This window comes from Amia ocellicauda, chromosome 16 (assembly GCF_036373705.1).
Source record: "Amia ocellicauda isolate fAmiCal2 chromosome 16, fAmiCal2.hap1, whole genome shotgun sequence".
NCBI lineage: Eukaryota > Metazoa > Chordata > Actinopteri > Amiiformes > Amiidae > Amia > Amia ocellicauda.
In genome coordinates this window covers 24,123,097-24,147,511 of record NC_089865.1, presented here as the reverse complement: position 1 = coordinate 24,147,511, position 24,415 = coordinate 24,123,097, and the positions used below count along the sequence as shown (strand labels likewise).

Sequence of the window (24,415 nt, the reverse complement as noted above, 5' to 3'; positions counted from 1 at the left end):
TTCTCATCTGGCTGCCCAATTAATCCTGTTGGCTAAGGGGTAGGGTGACACCTGATGCAGTGCAGGTGTGCCCTGGATGCAAGGGTTCAACTGAAAACATGCAAACAATAACAAAAACGTGTGAATATCAATATGTGAAATAATTCACATAAATCACACAAAATGAATCAGTGAATGACGAGACAATTGCGTACACAGAAAGGCCTGTGTTTTAGTTACAGAGGCACCTGCCATTGATTTCCATTTCAAAGCAGGAAATCTTGCAGGATATGAATAATCACAATAAATCACAGTAGATTTGTACCTAGAATCCCATGTATTCCTTTTCAGAGTTCAGGTTAAACATTATAACCTGAACTCTGAAAAGTGAGGGTGGAGGACATGGCATAAAACACACACACACACACACACACACACACACACACACACACACACAAACACACAAATGGCCCAATAGTATTGTATTGAAATGCACTGACTACTACACATTACCTTTGCAGTAGCGAAAAGAACCAAAAAATGCACTTGGATTCAGTTATTCTCAGTGTAGGTTATTTTAATGAAAAGGAAAAGGTGTAGGTTTTTTAGTTGTAGACCTCTTTGTTAAGATTTAATACTCCTTTCAATTTAATTAAGTTCAGTTTATTCTCCTCTAAACCCCTAATTGAATTAATCAAATTAACCTTTATTTTTCTAAGCTACAGTCATTTGATGATTTGAAAAATGTAACAAAAATGGCTGCAGTTTCTTAATAAACAAATAATCTCAAACTTTCTTGAAAATATGGTTTGGATGTCAATTAGAAAGGCAGGAGGTCCAACTAACATATCCGTATTGAATATTACCTATATTTACAGCACTAGTTCACGGTGGTTTGGAGGACATTATACTTTATCATGTTCCTAATTAACAACAACAACAACAAAATGTTTCCTACTATTCGATGTATCGTTACTGCAATTTACAATCTTATTATGATCCCTTTAATGTTTTAAGTATAAAGAGTAATTGGTATTTTGCTGAAAAAGCATGAAAGTGCTATTAATAGAGCATTGCTGCCATGGATTGACCCTCTGATGAAACAGCACTTCTGCCTGCAGTGTGCTCTGACACTGCTGCTGGGAAGTGGGGTATTTCTATTCCACGGCAACTGGAGCAGAGATCCAAATTGCATTTGTTGGATGTGTTTGTTTGTTTGTTTGTTTGTTTGTTTTTTCAATGTTAAGGGCTACATCTTAATATCACCCACTGAGAGGGTCAATTCACGCAAAAACGAAAACGCTTCAACACAAAACACTGAAAACACTGAAAAATATAGCCATGACATGTGTAATTTCTATAGAAATCGGATTTTGTTAAACCCTGTAATAATCTGTTAATTTTATTTTTCATTCCGTGTTAACACTAGCAGAATTCTAGCAGTGTACAGGTGAATGCCTACTGGAATTAAAATTCAAAGTTTATAAGAGCTGCCACCTGTCGGGTGGAAGCGGAACTACAATTAAGCACACGCGCTCATCCTTTCCTTCGACGCGGAATACAATATTGTAAATTTAATAACTAACCTGAAATACAGTACAAGGCCATTTAAGAATCAATGTTATATCCTCTATCTAATTTTAAAGAAACCATATATATATATATATATGTGTGTTTTTTATATATATGACAATTTTGAGATTAAAAGTGCATTTATTCTAGATTCATAAAATTACTTTGAAAACTCGCTAATACATACTTTTTGGGGGGAGATACGAATGGTTATAATTTAATTATTTGAAAAAAATGCCTGATATTACAATCACAGTTTTCTTACATTGTAGTCTATAATCGTGATATCCCCATGTCTACACCAGACTGCATATATAGATCTTTAGGACCTATACAGAAATTAATGCTACTGTACACTGGAAAAAAGAATTGGTTGACTCAATTACTATTGGTTGCTTTGGGGTTCAATCAAACAAGAATTTGGTTAATATGACCGTCTGATCAACCGCATTGGTTGTTTTTTTAACCAATTCGTTTTTGTAGTGTATTTCATTTGTGTTTTGGAGTGTGGCACTAATGTATCGCCTACTGACCAAGGTTGCATACACTGGCCCACAGTTTTGGGCTAGTGAGAGTATTTCCTCTGTTCCCATGTCAGAAAAACATTTCAAACATCGCTTTCTCATTTACAACTCACCAAAGAGAAGTTCAGTATATTTTTAGTAAGCTAATAAATGGTTACCAGTGGAACTGCCCCTGAATGTTTTCAATGTCAATGCGCAACACACTGCGCAATGATAGGCAGCTGCTCTGCCTGGCATCACGGTAGACCGGGTTCTAGAATTAGCCAAGGATCGGAATTTTTTACATTCATAAAAGGGTCCCGAAGGAAAGTATTACTATTTTCCACCACCATGTAAAACTGTTTAAATATGTATCTTATTTTTCTTGGAGATGTTTTTGATACGCCAAGTCCTGTGCAGTCTACAGGTGACAGTGAAGTGTGCCTTAAACTGTTACCCACATAAAAGCCTTACACCAAGTCGACAGCATCAATTCCATATATATATATATATATATACTTTTTTTCCCTCTACAAAGTATTTATATATTTTTTTAAACCCACTGACAACCCATTAAAAGCAATGTGAGGAAAAGGGGTGGCAAATAATTGAATAAGCTGGAAAGCAGATAAAAACGGATATCATTGGCACAATTGTAGTTAACAGAAAAGGAAAGGCACCTGAATGTTCACTAAGTTGGTATGCGCTACATATGAGAGTGCGTGTATGGTACATAGGCTAGTGCCATAGCTTTCAATTGGCACTGCGCTATTTGTAGGTTGGCAGATATGGAGCTCTGGCCAAAGGGAGACCGGAGCGGGTGGGTAATAAAAGTGCAGCACAGACACTGTGACCCGATGGGAGGAGGAGAGGTAGGCTGGGACAGAAAGGCTGGGCTGACAGGGTGCGGTCTCAAGCGGCTACTGATCTCGGATCTCTTCAATTTCCATTGCAACCCGGAGCCGTGCGCCACAGGGACGCATTCAGAGCCAACCAGAAGCGCAAACCGCTGCGGGACACCCTTTGACCGCTGCCCTAAAACACAGCCCGGACAGTCTGGGACCAGTCGTAAGAGTGGAACCGGCTTTGAACCTGTTTGCCAAAGTAAACGAACTTTCCTATTTATTCCCGTGCCTGTCCGCGGAGTGCAGGAGTAGCGAGACTGCGAGAGGAGTACGCGCCGCACCTGGTGCTAAGACACCCAGCCCCGGGATCTCCTTTGCGCATTGGGGATGGCGAGGATTGAGGACCCCGTGGTCAGATCTTAAGGCACTGTCCTCCTCCCCCTCCCGTACCCCGTGGGGGAAATAAGGAGAAGAAAAGGGGGGGGGGCTTCAAATACACGGGAGATCTGTTTCACACTGCCACTCGGGTCGGAGTGCCCACCTGGGTCTGGGTGGAATGCGGCTGCCTGTGTTGCTGGCGCTCTTCAGCGGCTGCGCCCTGATCCTCTCCCCGGCTACCGAGGGTTGCGGGCCGGGCAGAGGATACGGCAAGAGACGGCCGCCTAGGAAGCTCACGCCACTCGCCTATAAACAGTTCAGCCCGAATGTGGCCGAAAAAACACTAGGAGCGAGCGGCAGGTACGAGGGGAAAATAACCAGGAACTCGGATCGATTTAAAGAGCTCACTCCCAACTATAACCCCGACATCATATTCAAAGATGAGGAGAACACAGGTGCAGACCGCCTTATGACACAGGTAAGGACAGCGCGCTGGTTTGCAATGCTGATGTTTTTTTCCTGCTGCTTTCCCTTCTCCAGTTAGCACACTGAGTGTGTGTTTGCTGTTCTTTTACAGGCTTTCATTTGCATACTTTGAGTAAAGCAGGGCGAGCCCATTGATTTGCGTTTATTGACCATTTCTCCGACGCAGTGGAGAGCACTGATTACAGAGAATGGTATTTACACAGTGGTTTTTAAAATGGTCACGTAACCTTTCCCTCAGGATTGTGTAAAAAGAGAGAGAGAAAGAAAAACAGTATTAGTCACAAATGTAACCAGTGCACAGCGATATAGTGCGTGCTTTAAACCGTGTGTTGCGCTGAACAGCCCCTTGGACATGCTGCGTCTCGCCTTTGCTTCTACATATCTGGTTTAAATTGAAATTGTGGCAATATAACGCATTGCATGTATCTAAATAAGCTGGTAATCGATATCCCTGTTTGTTATACTGGACAATGTTTTTTTTTTTTTTTTTTTTTTAAGTCAGTGTATTTATTGAACTGTGAAGTTGGTCATGGGGCAAGATAAACGGAATATTACAGTACAGTACAGCAGATTAATTCATTGATGTCTGCTTTGGACTTGCGTTTAGGAAAGTACACAGCGTATGGTATTCTTTAAAAAGATAAAAGTTGGACATGTTAAAATGTTTGCATTACTGTGAGCTTTCAGAGAGCGCCTTAAAGACCTGTTTGTGTTCGGACTTTAACTGCATGTGGCTCCATGTGGAATTACATTTTAATTCATTTGAATAAACCATCTAATGACATTGAATCTCATTTTGTCTGTCAGTAAGCGTTGATATTAACGTATGCTAACAAGGAATAACGGAGTGTACATTTAATGTAAACGAGGATTTAAATGATCCGTCGACTCAAGCATGTTTCTGTTTGAACGGAAGATACATGCTTATTTGAGTTCCGTTGTGCAGGCTGTAATTTTGAAGTTGAGCGTAAAAGGGGCTAATTTTAATCCGATGGTCACGTCTACGACCCAATGTCATTTATATAAACGTGACTATATTACCTCTGACTAATAAAGGTGCACATAAGGCGCATGTTTTGAGTGCGCTGGTGAATGTTTGTGTAGCCAGTGGTTACGGCAAAACCGCTCCTACTGAAATCCAGGCAATCTATACCTTGAAAGAAAAACTAACAGAGTTTAGAGACTGATTTATGAACTCGTTTCTTTTTGCAACCGCAGAGGAAAAAAATAGCACTGGAAATCCACACCATCTTGTGAATGGGCATGTATTATAGATATGTAATAATCTACTCTTATCCCTCATGCAAAACACTCCAATGGAAATAAAATATTTTGCGGGGCTTCAAAATACTTTTATAAACGGGAAATAGTTGTGAGACTTATACAGCAGGACTGTAGTGTGAGGCGAAAATAAATGTGCATGTCAGTCAATCAGTGAGTCAGTAAACAGCTGGATATCATCTTTATGAAACCCCCCCAAAACAAATACAAATCTTTGGAAAGGCTGAACAAAGAAATACCACAATAATCCAGTCAGATTTTGACATAAAATGATGAAATCACACTCCTATTTGATATTTTAATTAACATTTAATCAATAGCAATAGTGTGTTTGTTGTTTACTATCTCAGGTCCGGGTAGATGAATAATGATTCAGCCTTGGTACTGAAACATTGGGAGCAGAATACAGATTGAGCCAGTTGTAAAAGGTTTAAAAAAGTCTTAATGTTTAACAAGTTACCCTACATTGCTTTGAGCGATTGCACTGCCAACCAAGTTTGACTTCCATGCTCTGCAAAATGTGATTATTTAACCTTTTCTAAAGTGAAATACATTTTACCAGCACTAACTGATTCAAATAATAATACAAAAAACATACAAGAAACAAAAAAGAGAATTTAGTATGAACTATGGCACATGCATATGCCTTACAAATGCAACAGCTTCTCTTAGAATATATATTTTTGTATATTAATATGTATGTAAATATGCAAGTATATATATATATTCATATATAATGAGAAAGAGAGAGATTATTAAATGCATTTTTCTCCTTTACATGAAATGAGAAAACAATATAATTGTGATATATGTGTATATATATGGGGGTGGGAGTGGGCTTAAGTAAATAAACAGACATCAACAATATATACCAATAGAGTCACATTGCACAATTGTATTTGTGAACTGCAAACGAAGTTCATCTACCCTGTTTTCTGCCTAGGGTGTGCAAACTTTTCCCCACAACACATAGACAAACACACACATAAAGCGTTTTAGTGTACTTTACCCTCACTTATGATAGTTTATCTGACGGCCCCACTATCAGTGGACTTTCTCATGCTTCTTCATCATGTGTGGAGCTCTATTAAACCTGTCTCGCCTTTCCTGACCAACTGCTCTGTAATAGAAAGTGTATTCCAGACTCTTTTTTTCCTCCTTTTGTCCTGATCAAATGCCAGAGTTGTTTTATTGGAACAGTGCAATTTTCTTTCACTGAAATATATTAGTAACTTTGATTTTCTTTTCATTTACATTCAAAGTTTGATTAAAGGGTCAGCAGCTACTGAGACATTATAGAGAAGAAGCAGTATAGTTTGAAATGGCAGGGGTTGCAAATGAAGGCCTACCATACATTTACTCTGTTTAGCTATAGTTAGAAGTGACCTTTATTTAAACCTACCTTTTTTACTGAGATATCACCTCTCAAAAGTTCATATTTCTAATAGTAGAACAATATCCAAGAAAATGTATTTTAAATATGGACAGAACAAATATCTTATAAGTTTAGGGTGCCTTGACAATAAGTTGTTGGGAAATTTGTGACTGCAGTGAGACTTAGTTATAGGAATATGTATCTGGGGCAATCATTAGTAAACTCAGATTCCTATGATTAAGGTCTGTTTGACATTGTTAAAGAAGTTAAATGGTTGGCCATCAATGGTATATCAGTTTCTTTAACACTGGTTTCACTGTTTAATTCCAGCTGAGGCCTAAATTCATTTAAGTTAGGCTTAGCTTATGAGTTTTACATGGATATTGTTTTCCTTTATTAAAATAGCTGAGAGCTTAAATTATTCTTTTGACGCAAGGTTCAGCACCTACAAAGTCAGTCATTTAATTAGAGAAATTAGGGAGCTGAGAGCTGGTCTGAAAGAAACAAGATTTCTGATGCATAAAGCAATGAATGTCAATTGAAAAAAATGGTCTTGGACACAGGATGTGGATGTTATGAGTAGGGCCCTGTGTTCAGAATGACTGTAATACAGTATACAAGCCAGGCCATGTATAACGCAAAGCATGAAAATGTACCCAAAGCCTTTACTATTATAACATATTTGATAGAACATAGACATAACGGTCGTTTAGCAATCTTTACTTCACATTGATTAGAATCTTCAAAAACCTGTGATCACAATACCAGCGAACTACACATGACCAGCTAATCTGAAGTACTGTAGTAGTTTATCCATTACATTTACTAATCAAATCTAATTGATGACTCATTGTCAGATGTTTTTTGTCATTTCTGAGTTCAGTTAAACATTATCAATCCTTTAAATAACATCACTATTGTGTAAAAACATAAACTAAAACAACAACAGCAGTATGACAAGATTACAAACATTTTCCATAGCATTGAAATCTGATTTCCTAGTGCCTAAATGGAGAAATAATATATTTATCAAGAGGTAAATCAATACTTGGCTTTTATCTCACATCAGGATCTATACATGAATACACAAACCAGAGATGTATCTTAAAAAACACACACAACAACATCTAAATCTATTGTTCTCACAGCAGAAATAAATAGAACATAAGAACCTAAAGAAATGTTACAAAAGAGAGCAGGCTATTCACCACATTGAGCTTGTTTTGAATCTAGAAACTTAGTTATTCAAGAATCACATCCGATCCATTCTTCTATTGTCAATCCAGATCAGTTTGCGAAAAATGGGAATGGCACCAATGCTAATTTTATGGGGATAGAATATATCCCCGCACAATTAGCATAGGTGCTATTCCCATTTTTGCACCTTGAACTGCAAAACATAGGGTGTGACTGCATTTACAGAAATGTAAAGACGTGGTAGACACATGGATTTGAATCTCCTACCCCATTTTGTGTAGGACAACAATGGGATGTATTAACTGGCCTAAAGTGGCTGTGTTTTTTTTCTTGGTATACACAGTTTAGCTCCTGGTATGTACCATTAAAATAGGCAAATCAAAAACAGAGCAGAAGTGAAGCGAATGGAAATAAGTGGTCAAAGCTTCTGGAATATGAGAACAAACAACGATAATGATACATATAAATAGTTATGAAAACCATTCTGCTGGCCCTACAAGTATACTGACAGATACACAAATATATGTTCAGGGATTCACACTTTAAGTGCACAAGCCAAAAGAATGAAGAAAGATAGCAACTACTGCGAACATATAGATCATACCCAGACCCAGTTCTTAATTAAACCATTTTATTTCTACATACTATATATTACCAAATACCACAAGAATACGGAGCCCAGGAAGAAATATAAATGACAGAAAAAAATAATATCTTGGGGCAAGTAATTGATCTGTCTCTTTTCACCAAATGGCCTCATCTTATCTCCAAACCTTTCAATTGATTTTATTTACTGTTACTTGTATATTGAAATGTTATCTTTGTACGTTTGATGATGACAACTTAGATTTAAAGGAGATGACCACCCTTCTACTCCATTGGTTCCTATCACAAATAGACTTGAATTCTAAACTACACAAATCTGCATTTTTAATTAACGTTGCAGATTTAAATATTTATTCACTTTCATATTTCATTTTAATTGCTGATTACCCAATCCAAAACAATTTTAATCAAAATGTAGATTTAATTGCAATGTCATTGGGTTCGGTATCTAATGTGTTCTCAGTCTGATACCACAAATTCATGGTATATATACATAAATATAAATTCTGTTATCTGATAAAATAACAGAAAAACATGTGCAATATTTAAACTCTATTGAATAGAAACATTGGTATTTGTTTTAATTATGTATTTATGCCATTCTGTATCAATTCATACTATATGTATGAAATCTGTTATTTTCCTCTAATGATGTGCTGCTTTATGTCTTTATGCTTTAACGTATATACCTTGTGGAAATTATTATATTATATGAGATGCAAATACGGCGGTTATTGACTTATATATTAAATCAAATGATAAATATGTTATTAGGCAAATGGGTTTCAATGATTGAGCTGAATTTGACAGTTTTTTAAGAAACCTCTTGCAACGCTTGAAGTGGATTTGTACACAAATTGCTTAGACCATTTTTTATGTTTTCAAATGCTATGGAACTAATTTATTTATATTAGGTAGCCATAAGTATGTGTTGTGCCCAGTGATGGACTGGCGTCCTGTCCTGGGTGTATTCCTGCCTTGCGCCCAATGCCGCCCAGGATCGGCTCCGGCTTCCCCACGACCCTCACCAGGATAAGTGGTTTAGAAAATGGATGGAAGTATTTGTTGTGGTTATTTGCTGAATCACTTAAAGTAGAAAGTGAATTTTAAGAGTTGTTATAGTTTGCTGGGTCTGAATGTAATTTTCACGTTTGCAAGAGCTGTTAAACAGGTTTTGTCCTCAATTTGAAAACCCAGCTCAAGATCATCCCAGCATGAATTGCCTCCTGTCTGCTAATGAGCCAGGCCAACATGCACTACTGACCTGCTCAAGTCAGCCTATTGAAAAACTGATCTTGTTTTCCTTACCACCCTCACTGTAAAGCATGACTCAACTTTGGAAAGGAGCGACTGGGACTTTGTGAGAGACACAAATTAAAACACAATTTACACCTCCCTGCAATTCCAGGGACTCGCAGTGCTATCTCTGACACATACAGTCTTCTCCTAAAAAAAGATTTTGTCATGGTGCTGTTGTAGACACAGAACCCATTACTTTAAATCTAATGCCCCACAGACCTATGGCTGGCTGGGTCCAGAGAATTAGGTATTTCCACTCACAGATGCCACTTGTCAGATGCTGGCATGAAAGAAATACATACTTCAGTTTGTTGGTCTAACACCAGACACCCAAAATGATTTGATTCTCAGCCCTTTCCTTCTGTGTAGTATTATATTATAAGTATCAATATGTATTCAGCAAACACATTTATCCAAGTTCATAGTTTTATACAACATACAATGTACTACACAACATATACACAACATTACAAGGGTAACAACATCACCATAAAGCAATCACTCACAAATCAGAATGTGCAACAGTAATTGTGACATAATATTACACAATAAACATATGAGTAAATGCAATCAGTGAGAACAAGAGAAATAAGAAAAATGTATTTCACATTGTAGAATGTATTTCACATTGTAGGCTGGCTGGCCATTAGCTGTGACTGTGTATGTTAATTTGACATGAAGACAATGATGCTGTTTCGAAGAGTCTGGTTTAGTGGGAGTCTAGTTGAGGAAAGTCTGTTACCCAAGTGGTAATACTTTAATCTCACTGAACACTAATGAGTTTACCTAAATGGAGTTTTCCCAAAGCTTTGTGTGATTGTAACATAAACAAATAATCAAAGTTAAAGATGCCTTTTCTAATTCCGTATTGATTATTTCATAGGTTTCTAGGTGATATATAATAATAATAATAATAATTATTATTATTATTATTATTATTATTATTATTATTATTATTATTATTATTATTTCTTGGCAGACGCCCTTATCCAGGGCGACTTACAACATATCCAGGGTGACTTACAACATATTACTAAGATATTATTAGCATTTCTGTAAAATACTGATTGGTTTGTAATTGCCTGGTTCCATCCCCTTACTTATGGATGTGTAAGGATTTGTATTTTTACACTAGGTCTGAACAACCCCTTTCATACTTTCATACTCACCCAGTTTTATTCCTCCTACACAGCTGTTTCTGTTTCAATTAATTATTGTGTTTCAACCTACATATTGAATTGATGATCAGTAGCACCTGTTTGGTATAATTGTTTAATCATACACCTGACTATATGCCTACAAAATCCCTGACTTTGTGCAAGTGTACCTATAATAACTGATACTGTTTTGAAGGCAAAGGGTGGTCACACCAAATATTGATTTGATATAGATTTTTCTTCTATTCACTCACTTTGCAGTTCGTTAATTGATAAATACAATCTATTAACGTCTATTTTTTAAAGCATTCTTACTTTAATGCATTTTTTCACACCTGCCTAAAACATTTTTGCACAGGACTTACATTTGTAAGTCATTATGAGGATAAGAGAAAACAAATAAATTAAGGAGACTCTACTGATGAAATTGAGCAGTAATCAATGACATTTCAAGTGATTAGCTGATGTTTTCATATGAAAGAAATAATTTATTCCAACCCATACAGCACTGAAAAATACACAATAAAGTTGAATGCTATAATTGTTTCAAATTACTCTGTCCTGCAGCCTTATCTGAGAAATAAACATGGCATTTCTATATATTTATGGTGTAGCAGCCACTTTTAGACATTATGGTACTAATGTCTAGAAATAGATTTTAACTGAATGATTCTTACTGACATCTGTGGGACTTGTTTTGTACTACATTTTGTGTTGGAATTTGGAAGACCAGCAATGCATTTGTGATTTTTCAAAGCTAGATTTCCATTTTCTCCACTGTTGTAAGCTTGATGAAGTGTCTACAAATCTCAATGTTCAACTACATTCTCCTTTCAGCTTATGAAACTTTTTATTTTTCTTAATATAATGTAGGAGGTTGAAGGCAGACAATTCTGTATTTATCATGTCAGAATATGATTCAGCAGCAGTTGACTTTCCCTTCCCTGCATCTTGACAGCACTTAGCTTTCACCGTCCAGGATGTAGGACTTACTGTACTTGTTTGAATTGTAAATTTGAATTTGTAAAATGTATTATTTTGAATTGCTGTTTTAGCTAAATTGAATGATTGATGCCTTGTACTTAACTGTATTTTTGCACTTATGTTGTAAGTCGCCCTGGATAAGGGCGTCTGCCAAGAAATAATAATAATAATAATAATAATAATAATAATAACAGTTGTTGCACTTCACCTTATTGATCAGCTTGTTGCATTCACTCTGATGATCTCCTTTGCATGTTATTTACCTTGTACATTGTAAATCTTGCCAGATTAGTGAGACATGCTTCTTTAGGATATCAGCAGTAAATAAACATTAAATACATTTTGACCCATCCTATCATCCTGTGTGCATATCTTTGCATATTAACACCTGGACTTAAATGTGAATGTAAACACAGAGAAAATAAATTAAGTATATCAGGATTACGAAGCAAAGGCGATTACATATTGCAGTTTAAGCTTGCTGTTAGTGGTTCATTTTCCCCAGTCTTTAACCCTTTCATGTAGCAATTTAAAATTGGATATTTGAAAAAGCAATTTGAGGTTGCTGTGTGCAAATATGAGTTTTCTTTTTGAATGATTTGAGAAATTAGTTTGTAAACTCAGCTGTTAGGTACCAACAGTGCTGTCTGATGCACTTGAACCTTTCTACATTCTACTTCTAATATTTTGCCTTCAGTCACTGATTGAAAATATTACCTTCAGAAACATGTTTGATGCCAACATAACAGCAGTACTGTGATAGCATCTAAAATAAACAATCTGCTAGTTAAAGGTCAAATTAAATTAACTAGGCTGAATTTTTCCTGACCTGAAATCTTATTTGTTAGATTCTAAGCATCTAAAATATAAAATATTCTGATTGATATTTTGAATGAGTAAAACGGGTGTCATGATTTGAAAATGCAGTAATGATCCATCATTGATAATATCAGATAAGCATTAAGGTAATCTTTAATTTGATGGTACAGTTAATGTAGCAGCCAAGAAACAGATTTGAAAAGTACATGACTCTTACTCACAAACCAAAATGGAGGTCACTTTGCTTGCTTAAAAACTAATCATTTAGTATGTGATGAAATAAACACTTGATCTTCTTTATGCCCAGAGAGGTGCATACAGCTTGAAAAAATAAATGAAAAAAACTTATTGCATTAGCAAACCAATGCAGAAAAAACAGAAATCTGGTCTTGCATCAGACATGTATTTTGGGATCTTTTGTGCAAAAGTGTATTATACATAATATTTATTTCTTGTGCATTAGAAATTCAAAAGAAAGATAAAAAAACTACTAAAAAACATCATAGCTTCCAAATCTCATGTAGGTTTGTATTCACCAGTGACTAAATATGTAATTTTCCACTTGTTTTTATAATTACTTTTTCTTTGCAGGTTAGGTGATAAATATGTATATCTCATTAGCACAGAGATCTTGTATCTTTAGCTACCAATATCTGAACAATGAGCTGTTTGTATCACCTCAAACGTGAGTGTGTTGGTTGATGAAATTGGGTAATTATGACACCCCCATACCCCCCTAAATCAAGAAAAATAAGTCAAGTTCTTGGGGTGATAGCTTCATAAGACTAGAGTTGCCAAATTACAGAAATCATATTGACCCAAAAGTAGTTCTGAGTAATAAATAATAAAGTATTTGAAGCTACAGTAGCCCCTCTCAGACTTCGTTTACTTTCCCTTACTGAACACTCTAATTTTGAGTGCTGGGCCGCACTATTGATTGGAGGATGGTAGTTAATTTTCAGTTTTTGAGAGTTCTAGACCTTATTTACTCTGCCTGATTCTTAACCGCACAGCAAACAAAGGGCCTATAGTGTTTCAATTCAAACATAGCTGGGTGAAGCACTCCTAAGGATAGCTGTTGATCTTTGTGCAAGTTGCTTATTATAGAGTGAAGGCTGAGATGCATTTTCATAGCTAATAAAGTGTAGTTAGAACTGAGAACTGGGCAGCAGTGTGGAGTAGTGGTTAGGGCTAGGATTTAATCCCTAGGAGGTGGATTCTGCTGTTGTACCCTTGAGCAAGGTACTTTACATAGATTGCTCTGGTTAAAACCCATCTGTATAAATGGGTAATTGTATATAAAAGTAATGTGATGAATTGTAAGTTGCCTGGGATAAAGATGTCTGCTAAAAAATATAATATGTTATAATAATAGAGCTGATAAACACAAATTTATTAAACAAAAATAAGGGCAGTCTGTTTTCACAAGGGCATTTATTGTAATTTTTCATCTGTATTTTCCTCATTCCAATCCCAATATTTTTTTACTGTTACCAATCTTGGCTACAGACTTTGTCAAAACATTTTGTCAACTAATTTCATCATTATATGAGTGGCCCTTTGCTTGATTATTGTCAAAATAAGCTAAGTGTGACATTAATCTGTAAGAGACCTATTGACAAGGAACCTGTATATTCATCACCAGTCTTCCTTTCTATCATGATCAAAGTAGGTAGTTGGCTTGAATACCTGTCTCATATCTAATCCACAGCATTGTTGCTGTCAGTGTGGAGCTTTCCAACATTATCCTACATCACTTCTGTGGCAGTGTGGCACAGGTTGTTGATGTCTCTAGTCATTGTTGTCTATTATTTCAATCGCCACATTTGCAAACCCCAAGACCATTAAAGCTACGCGAACAGAAAAAGGTCCTTTAATTGTTTTACATTTCTAAGCCACCTGCTGTTGCTGAACCTGTTTTTACTGGAGAACAGACCTTCGTGGTCAGGGGCTTTCACCCCTGGTTCTGGTTTACCCTGATTTGTTTCCATCTTAGCTCTACATTTCCACCTTTTGATGCTTCCTTAAGACACTTAGGGTTAGGGTTAGTGTTAGATAATTCTAATATTCTATCATAGCCTACCTCAATTGTATTCACTGTGTTGAATAGATTATTTTCTATCTATGTTGTTACCCTTGTAATATTGTATAGATGAATAGCATTGGATGTTAGTGATAAGTCACCTTGTATGTAATACTACTACTACTACTACTACTACTACTACTACTACTACTAATAATAATAATAATAATAGTAAATTACTAAATTAAACTATTATTGCTTAAGTAGATTATTTCAATTAATTTTGACTATAGTACTATAAGAGATACTTTAGACCAGGATTTAATTAAATAAGTGAGAACTCAGTTGCAGAAGACACAGGGATACTGCAGGAACAGGGCTGAAAACATTGGATTGTGGATTCAGTTTCCCAGAAGGTGTTGGGAAATTTCCTTTCACCTCAGAAACACCTGAATAAGCTGTATTTCAAAGTTGTCGATAGGCCCCTGTGTACAGTCAGTCACTTGGCCTCATGCCCAGCTTGTACGCTGCACACAGGAGTAAGACCCTCTTTGCCAATCTGTATTAGTGTATTAGGTCGCAAGTGCGGCCCTGAAAGTTGGGTAACTCTTTCTTCATATCAATAACCAAGGTTCCATCCACAACCCAATGTTATCTTTCAATTTTGAAACAGTTCCCCAGACTGAGACTGTCGACCCACTTCGATGTTCAATAAAGTCATAGCATGCAATACAAAGGATGGAGCAGAGTTCAGTATCTCCAGCCAGAAGCAGAGAAGGGAACTCAAAGACAATTAAGGTTTTAAACAAAAAAATGGATGGAGAAGCATTCAAAACAAACATCCACACACAGAGAGCGAACATCAACCTGCTCTGACAGTTCAGTAATGTCAAGCATAAAGCATGGAACAACGCTCAACATCCAGTCAAGACAAAGGAGCAGGGAGGAACTCAACCCACGAAGGCCCACATCTTAGCTATCCCACACATGGAACTGGCCACTATATCCTCTGGTACTTGAAGGCCAGCTGACTCATAAGCCAAGCCAATGGCATCCACAATCCAGTGAGACAGGCGATGTTTTGACAAAGCATGGACAGCATTGCAGACAAAGAGTTGATCAGTCTGCTGAATAGTGTGTGTCCTGTCAACATAGCATTGCAATATCCTCACAGGGCAAAGCAAATGTAAATGACGCTCCTCCTCCAATAAGAAGGGAGGAGGCTGAAAAGCCATCAACTTCACTGGCATGTTGACATGGGTCAGGCACAAAACCTTAGGGAGAAAAGTGGGGTTCGGACGCAGAGAAACTCTGGAGCCATCAACAGGAAGAATGCAAGGAAATTGCATGTAACTCACACACCTGCTTAGCTGAAACAATAGCAATAGGAAGTCTGTCTTCAAAGGCCTTGGAAAGCATTACATCAAGGTGCCACAACAGAAGTGTATTGCAAAGACTTGGAGGTGAGGAAATTCGATATGACCAACTCACCATTGAAATTGACCGCTATTGAGTAAGCCATGGCATACACACCAAGATATAAACATCTACCAGTGGCAGTGCGTAGACAGGGCCCTAGTACTCTTTAGACTGGAGACCACAGTGTCAGACAGTCCTAGCACTGAAAACCTGTGCCTTTCAGGGGCCAGACCCACAACTGGAACACAGCCTGAGACAACAGATCCGCGACCAGCGGAAACCACACTGGGGTCACTGAGGGGCCACCAGGAGGACCTACATGCTCTCAAACCAAACCCTCTTCAAGAAAGACGGGAGAAGAGGGACTTGCAAAAAGACATAAAGCTGTCCACGGGGCCATGAATTGGCCAGCACGTCCATTCCCAGAGGGCTTTCAGGAGGCAGTGCATGGACTCTAATGAGGTGAAGAGATCTGCAAATGCTTTGCTGAACTGAGTCCATATTTGAGTCACCACTTGCAGTTGAAGGCACCATTTGTATGACCGAGGACCAGATCAAGCACATGGACTGCTTGCAGGGAGGCTAGCTGTGACTGAGACCACAACAAGATCCTGTAACCTTGGCAAGCGCAGGCCCCCTTGGTGGTTGATGGAAGACACTGAGGGCTGGCAGAAAGTACTGCAGACCCAGGAACATCATGTACATTGATATGGAGAGACCTGAACTGCTCAATCCACCCCCCGTGAATTCCTACACCATTCCACCCTTTGTTGGAAGCATTGATAGCCAGACTGTCCCAAGGGTTGCGCCATGTGTGAAGTGACACACAGATGCAACACCAGGTTTTTGAACAAGGCCTGACACAGCCTGAGATGCAACAGTCCCAGCGGTAAGGCTTTGGAAGCCACTGCTAATAAGCCCGGGAGGCCGGGAAGGAAGAGGCACAGAGGTGTGGCTCCACTGGGACCAGTAAGCAGGAAAAGACTTCCCTGGCGAGGAAGGACTTGAGACGTCTGTTGGGACTGCTCCTTTGCCTCCCTGTAGCCTTCCAACATCACCTCCACTGCAGGGCTGAATGTGAAACATGGCATGAAGGTGTGGCTTGTCCTTCTCGGGGTACCCTGGCTTGGGAAAATCAAAACTGTCTGCCACAAGGGCCACCAGCAAGTGTCCAGATGCATGTGTGGTGTACATCATCAACTCCACCACCACGCCTGCTATGCCAGCAATCTCCCGCATGACCTCAGGTGTGGTAGCATTCTGTAACAAAAGCCTTAGAAAAAGGTAGGTCTACGGGCACTCTGATTATTACAGACCTGAGGCCTCAGCACATGGGAGGCAGCTAAAGCAGAGGAGCCGTGGACACCTGAACAGGAAAAATAAACACAAGCTGCTGTTTATTTAAAACTAAGTGCTGTGCAGCCGCAGCCGCACAGACACTAGCTCATGGTTGTACAATCCTCCTCGTCACAGCCCTGAATTTCACCTACTTACCTATCCGTCTTCGACAGATGTCCGTGGAAACCCAGGAAGGGGCAGCAGCCAGCTTCCAGTCCAGAGACTCGGGACCATGAACTACGGTAAGGTTAGCTTATCGCAATGTGTAATAATAACAGATAAAAATAATAATAATAATCATATATATATATATATACACTGTTCGAAATGGGCCGGTATACAACGGTATGCCATACCAGCACTTCTCAAAAAATACCAAACGTATAATGCAAAAAAAATAATAATAATAATTAAAATAAAATAAAAATGGCAGCCCTATTATTCGTTATAAAACATGATCAAATATATATAGTTATGGTGTGGTACTTCATGTTGCAGTGCTGTGTTTCCATGGCATCGCACCTTGTCCATAACTAGCGCCTTCTTCCTGTGCACGTGTACATGCGTTGAGAAAACACGTACTTGATAGATTTTTCAAGTGTGAGAAAACATTACAAAAATAAAATAATAAAATAATAATGTTAATAAACTTCAAAAACTAGTGGAAGATATATGCAAGGTTCCTGCTTCTCTGGATGACGAAGGTCAAGTAAATACAAGAACAGAATTAAAAACAAATAAACTAGCGATGACATAGCAACACTCATTCATGTTTGAGTCATGCAGTGGACATTTTCCTAGTGATTTAAAGAAGGAATAATGGTTATTTAAGGTAAGCGGAATTTAACATCTTAAAAATATTAACAATATTAACTAATATATAATAGGCATTTCCATGTTTGTTTTTACACATTATTCTTTCTCTGAGAGGTGAAACGCTTAATATGGGCTGCAGGACTACATCAACAGTTTTTTTTTTTAACATAACATTTTTATAAAACATAAGAACATAAAGAAATGAGAGGAGGCCATTAATATATGAACATAAGAAAGTTTACACGATAAAGAGTTTTAAAGAATATTCAAAAAGTGCAGTAGTAGTAAGGGTCTCGTATCGTACTGGACATAGGGGCCTACCGGCGACTTTTAAATAAGGCTTATTCAGGTATTTCTGAGGTGAAAAGTAATTTCCCAACACCCTATGGGGAACTGTTTCAAAATTTGAAAGATAACCTGTAGGTAACATCCTTGCCAGTAGAGTCCTCAATCAAAGCAATTTAGCCCTTAGTCATTTCTACCCCACCAAGTTCAATAATACTATATTCCAGTTGCCACTAGGCTTTATCAAGCATTTAAAATGTAATTCATTTTATCAGATGACTTATTCATGTGTCCTGCTGACTTTGCAAGGAGACATTTAGTCTTCTTCCAGACTCCCACTCCCCCTTTGTGTAAAGAAGTACTTCCTGTTTTCAGTCCTAACAGCACATCCTCTTAATTTCCTCTTATGTTCACGAGTTCATGTTTCATTGCAAAGTAGTAGTACATTTATCAATACCTGTCCTGATTTTGAATATCTGTTTCAAGGTCCCATTAGGTGAGGTTTTAAATGTCCAACTTGCTTGGACAAACTGTTCGAAAAGTCAACCTCATTGTTTCCCTATTTTTATATTTTTTCATGAAACAAAAAATATATTAATGTAATTTAGATTTAATTTAGATTTTTGATGCCTTGACCAGCTTTGCATTTTTTTTTGGTACTGAGTGTGACACCTAATATGTAAAAATGAAGACCATGCAATAATATTTCATGCTTATTTGCCAGTTGGGCTTTCCTATAAGGTGTCAAATATTGACAGATATATACTCAGCAAAAAAAGAAACGTCCCTTTTTCAGGACACTGTATTTTAAAGATAATTTTGTAAAACTCCAAACTTTACAGATCTTTATTGTAAAGGGTTTAAACAATGTTTTCCATGCTTGTTCAATGAACCATAAACAATTAATGAACATACACCTGTGGAACGGTCGTTAAGACACTAACAGCTTACAGATGGTAGGCAATTAAGGTCACAGTTATAAAAACTTAGGACACTAAAGAGACCTTTCTACTGACTCTGAAAAACACCAAAAGAGAGATGCCCAGCGTCTCTGCTCATCTGTGTGAACGTGCCTTAGGCATGCTGCAAGGAGGCATGAGGACTACAGATGTGGCCAGGGCAATAAATTGCAATGTCCATACTGTGAGACACCTACGACAGCACTACAGGGAGACAGGAAGGACAGCTGATCATCCTCGCAGTGGCAGACCACGTGTAACAACACCTGCAGAGAATCAGCACATCCGAATATCACACCTGCAGGACAGGTACAGGATGGCAACAACAACAGCCTGAATCTCAATCCCATTGTGCACATCTGGGACCTGTTGGATCGGAGGGTAAGGGCTAGGGCCATTCCCCCGAGAAATGTTCAGGAACTTGCAAGTGCCTTTGTGGAAGAGTGGGGTAACATCTCACAGCAAGAACTGGCAAATTTGGTGCAGTCCATGAGGAGGAGATGCACTGCAATACTTAATGCAGCTGGTGGCCACACCAGATACTGACTGTTATTTTTGATTTTGACCCCCCCTTTGTTCAGGGACACATTATTCCATTTCTGTTAGTCACATGTCTGTGAAACTTGTTCAGTTTATGTCTTAGTTGTTGAATCTTTTTATGTTCATATAAATATTTACACGTTAAGTTTGCTGAAAATAAAAGCAGTTGAAAGTGAGAGGACGTTTCTTTTTTTGCTGAGTATAGTTGCAGCTGTGCTCCTTCACTTTATTTTTGTAGGCAGTTTCATTTTGTAGGCAGTTTCATTTTGACCCTTCTTTTCACTGTACTAAAGGTAACTATGTCTGTTTCACAGCTTACAAGAAAGAAGCATGAGAACACAAAAACATCAGACAACATGAAAAATGACAAATGAAAGAAAGGCCATTCAACCCAACATACTTGATTTGTTGATAGTGACATAATAATCCAAGAATTGCATCAAGCCTGATATTAGATAATATTAAGGATTTGGCTTTGGCAGTATACTTAGTTACTTTCATACTGCCACAAATCTCTGTATGAAAATGGATCCTTCATGTCATTGCTAGTTTATTTTAGAGTTTAAACATTACTTTCCTTTATTCAAGTTCTACAATTCTGCCAGTATATCAAAGCATTCTGTTGGCCTTCTTTTATTGATGGGGACCTAAACTGTAAGACCGTTATCACATTGTTCAGGGCTTTTCCTATAAACACTGCAATATTGCAGAATGTGTAGACAAAAATAAAAGCTGATACTAGCATTTAATGAAATAAAAAGTGTCTGCAGAATCCCCCATCCCCCCATCCCAATCACCCATACCAGTCTGTTTACCAATTAAAAATGTATTTTATTTTTATTTTCTGTCTGCCAGCCGAAAAATAATGATCATTATTGGTGTCTGCTGCTGTTTGTGTTTCTCAGGCAAGGTCCTCCAAACATTAAATGAATTATTTAGCGTGAGTGTATGTTTATCGTTGTGGCGAGCTTGGGTTAAGAGAACAGTAATGCGGCTTTTGGCAACCGACTGCCTCTAATATGCATCTGGCCCATTCTCTGTATCATGCACAGGGAGATAATGAGCCCACAAATGTAAGTTTCTTGCATGGCTCTTGACATTCAACTACTGTCCAGGCTCGAAATGTAGTTAGGATTTATTATGCTGAGAAAGGGGCTGGGCTTGTTGTCAGGGTAGAAGCGGCACTTCAGTTTACTGTAGAGTTCGATTAATTATTCAGAGTCTTTTCCTTCAAGTTCCTCATGGTGATTTAGCCATTAGTTTTGTTTTTGTTTTGTTTGCCTTAATACAGGACATTCAAAATAGTTATTACTTAATTTTCTCTTATTTTTCTTATTTCATTCAGGTACAAAAAAAAAATAGCCAATTCTCTGACTTACAGGCCAGCTTGAGTATTATCGTTCCTTTTATACATTCTTTTTTAAATTGCCAATATTATAGTGCCCCAATGTGAACAGATTATCCCCCATCGAGTAAGTACAATCGCTGTCTTACCCCTTTCAGTTTTCCAAACAACAGCTATCATTATTTAGGGGAAGTGTTTTTATTTAGGGGAAGTGTTTTATTTCTTGTAGTGAGAAAAGCTTTCTTATCTTCCAGTTGACTGAGATGAGTTAAGCCTGATGTGGAGTAAAACTGAGGTATCTGTTGAGATCTAGACATAAGTATTAACAGCCCCTGTTTGAAATCAAATCAGTCAACAGGAATCTGAGCATACATATATATTTGTTCACTTTCTTTAGCAATGTTTTTCAGGTAACTTTCAGGGATACAGTTGAAACCATCTTAACCTCTAAATCTCACTATTGATATGTTTAAAGCAATGGCATTTTGAAGGCCACCTGGAAACTTGAATATAAGGACTTTACATAGAATACCAGATTGGTGGATCTCATAGTTATACATTAGGAGTTTTGTTACCTTTATCTCTCTGAGAGCCTTTTGATATTTAGAAATTCTAAGTTTTAGAAACATAGAGACAGATTACCACTTCCCCACTATTAACTTGTTGTTAATTGCAGTGTACAGAAGTGGATGTTGAAAAACATGTTTGAAAACAAATTTTCCCTTGCTCGTTAAATTCCCTTATATTTCATGCAATTATTATGGTTTTGGTTGGCTTGTAAAACCCACTGAATTATTGCATTTCTTTTTGTAAGAATTATAATGTATCGTTGTTTTTTTAACAGTGGCAGGCCTTTCATAAGACACAGTTCTGCACAACTTGCACATTCTTAAAAAAGAGAACTGTGTAAATCATTAACCATAGAGACAAAAACATTATACAGATAAGTATTGTTCAGTGTGAAAGCTCATGGCAGATTTTTCCATACCAGTAAAAGAGTAGATTCAATTTATTTCTGGGTACAGATGATACTTTATAAATAGATTTCAGTAATTTGTATTGATTTGGAAACATATTTGCAATATATATGCACTGCATTCAATACTTTATTAAAATGAAAGGATATGCATGACTTGTGAAATTACAAGTCCAATTATAAGCCCTTTTTATTTCTTCTGTGATGAATATTCTCTTAGCAAAACAGTAAATGTCAAATTTATAGGTTGCACTCAATAAGCCATTTAACTTAATTAAATATTTGTTTAAGCTCTTTGGTTGAAAAACTAAACTACATACAAATCTTATCTCCTGACAGAAGAATGTGGTTTTGATGAGGTTAAAATCTTATTGTTTTTTATTTTAATAAGAACCTCTGTTTTGTTAGGTCTGTAGTCTGTGAGTGTATGGTCAGAGAGTGATGCCCAATCCTAATAACCAAATTGAATGGCTTTATATGCAGCATTGCAGGGTAATGTGTGAGTCACTTGGGAAGTGTGGCTTTAGCCTGCTTGTCTAGGTTTCAGGTTACTCTTTCTTGGCTTTACTGTTTTCTTCTGTGGTTTTGTTCTTGTTCAAGCACTCTGCAAGTCTTTGCCATAGGTTTATATTTCTTCTTCTTCTTCTTCTTCTTCTTCTTCTTCTTCTTCTTCTTCTTCTTCTTCTTCTTCTTCTTCTTCTTCTTCTTCTTCTTCTTCTTCTTCTTCTTCTTCTTCTTCTTCTTCTTCTTCTTCTTCTTCTTCTTCTTCTTCTTCTTCTTCTTCTTAATTAGTAAGTAGTAATTTTCTGCATGCAATAATAGGAACATGCCTGTAAACTACTATCATTATTGTGTGTGTTGTTATCACTCCATCCCAGGGCTTTGATCAAGAGATCAATACATACATTCAATACAATTCTACCATGGTGGCAAATATCAGTTTCCACAAAAATGTTATTGTAAGGTAAAAATCGTAATGAAAATTGCATAACTACATTAATAATTTTTATTTTCATTATGTGTGCCATATTTTCTGTATATCATGACAGCTAGAGTAAATATTCCTTAAATTTGTATATTCAATTATGTATGGTTAAAACAATGAGATATATGAGCAACTGCTATCGACACGATTGTTGTGTATTAGAATTAGCAGTGGTCCCATTCGTAAACAGTGAATTAGAATTTCAGATACAAGCTTTCAGCACAAGCTACTAGTGATTCTTCTTCTTTTCATTGGGTAAGGCGAGTTGCAAGGCTTTACAATAAAATAGTGCACAGCTTACAAAACTTCACAATTCCCATTAAAAAAAGTTTTAAATATAAAAGCCATTTTCATACATTTGTCATGTACATGTCAATATAGATTTTTTTTAATCTATGTGTTGGTATCTTGTCGTGGCATTCAAAACATCCCAGAATGGCTTTCTGGCACATGTTCATGATGCTAATATTGTTAATAAGAAGATGCCACAGTCAAATATGCAAAAACTAAGCTTACTTAATGTTTTCATTCCACCCAAACCGTTAACCACATATTTCAGCTCATTATTGCTACAGTTGGACTGATTTCCCAACATTGCCCAGTTATTAAGGTTCTGATGATTCAGGAAGACCTAGAAAACCTGCTGAATTGCAGGTGCAGTGGGGCCCCAGATAGCAATTGATGATTGAATGTCAATATTTTTTAAATAGTTAACATTCAATTGCTGATTGGTGATTCAGCATTCAAATATATATATATATATATATATATATATATATATATATATATATATATATATATATATATATATACTCAAATTTTTACCCTTACAGCTCATTGAAATAATGCTTCATTCCTCCTGAAAAGTGATGAAATTAAAAGCTATTGCATCGTGTATACTTGCATGCCTTTGGTATGTCATAGAATAAAGCAAAGAAGCTGTGAATAGAGATTAATTATTTCTCATTCTACAAAGATATTTTAAAATGGCCTGGACACATTTGTTGGTACCCCTTAGAAAAGATAATAAATAATTGGATTATAGTGATATTCCAAACTAATTAGTTTCTTTAATTAGTATCACACATGTCTCCAATCTTCTAATCAGTCATGTAATCAGTCAAGTGCCATTTGGTATCATTGTGTGCACCACAAGCAAAGGAGAGAGTTGTTTGAGGAAATCAGAAAGAAAATTATATACAAGCATGGTAAAGGTAAAGGCTACAAGACCATCTCCAAGCAGCTTGA

At 37.1% G+C, this 24,415-nt stretch overlaps 1 protein-coding gene across 1 annotated transcript in view; it reads left to right on the top strand.

Moving 5' to 3' along the window:
* The first annotated feature begins 2,929 nt into the window (after positions 1-2,929).
* ihha (Indian hedgehog signaling molecule a) overlaps positions 2,930-24,415 on the top strand; it is a 45,063-nt gene continuing 23,577 nt past the window's right edge. Inside the window, exon 1 of the mRNA XM_066688314.1 lies at positions 2,930-3,755. Within this exon, the coding sequence (XP_066544411.1) occupies positions 3,456-3,755 (300 nt within the window). The 5' untranslated portion in view covers positions 2,930-3,455. The remainder of the gene's footprint in view (positions 3,756-24,415) is intronic.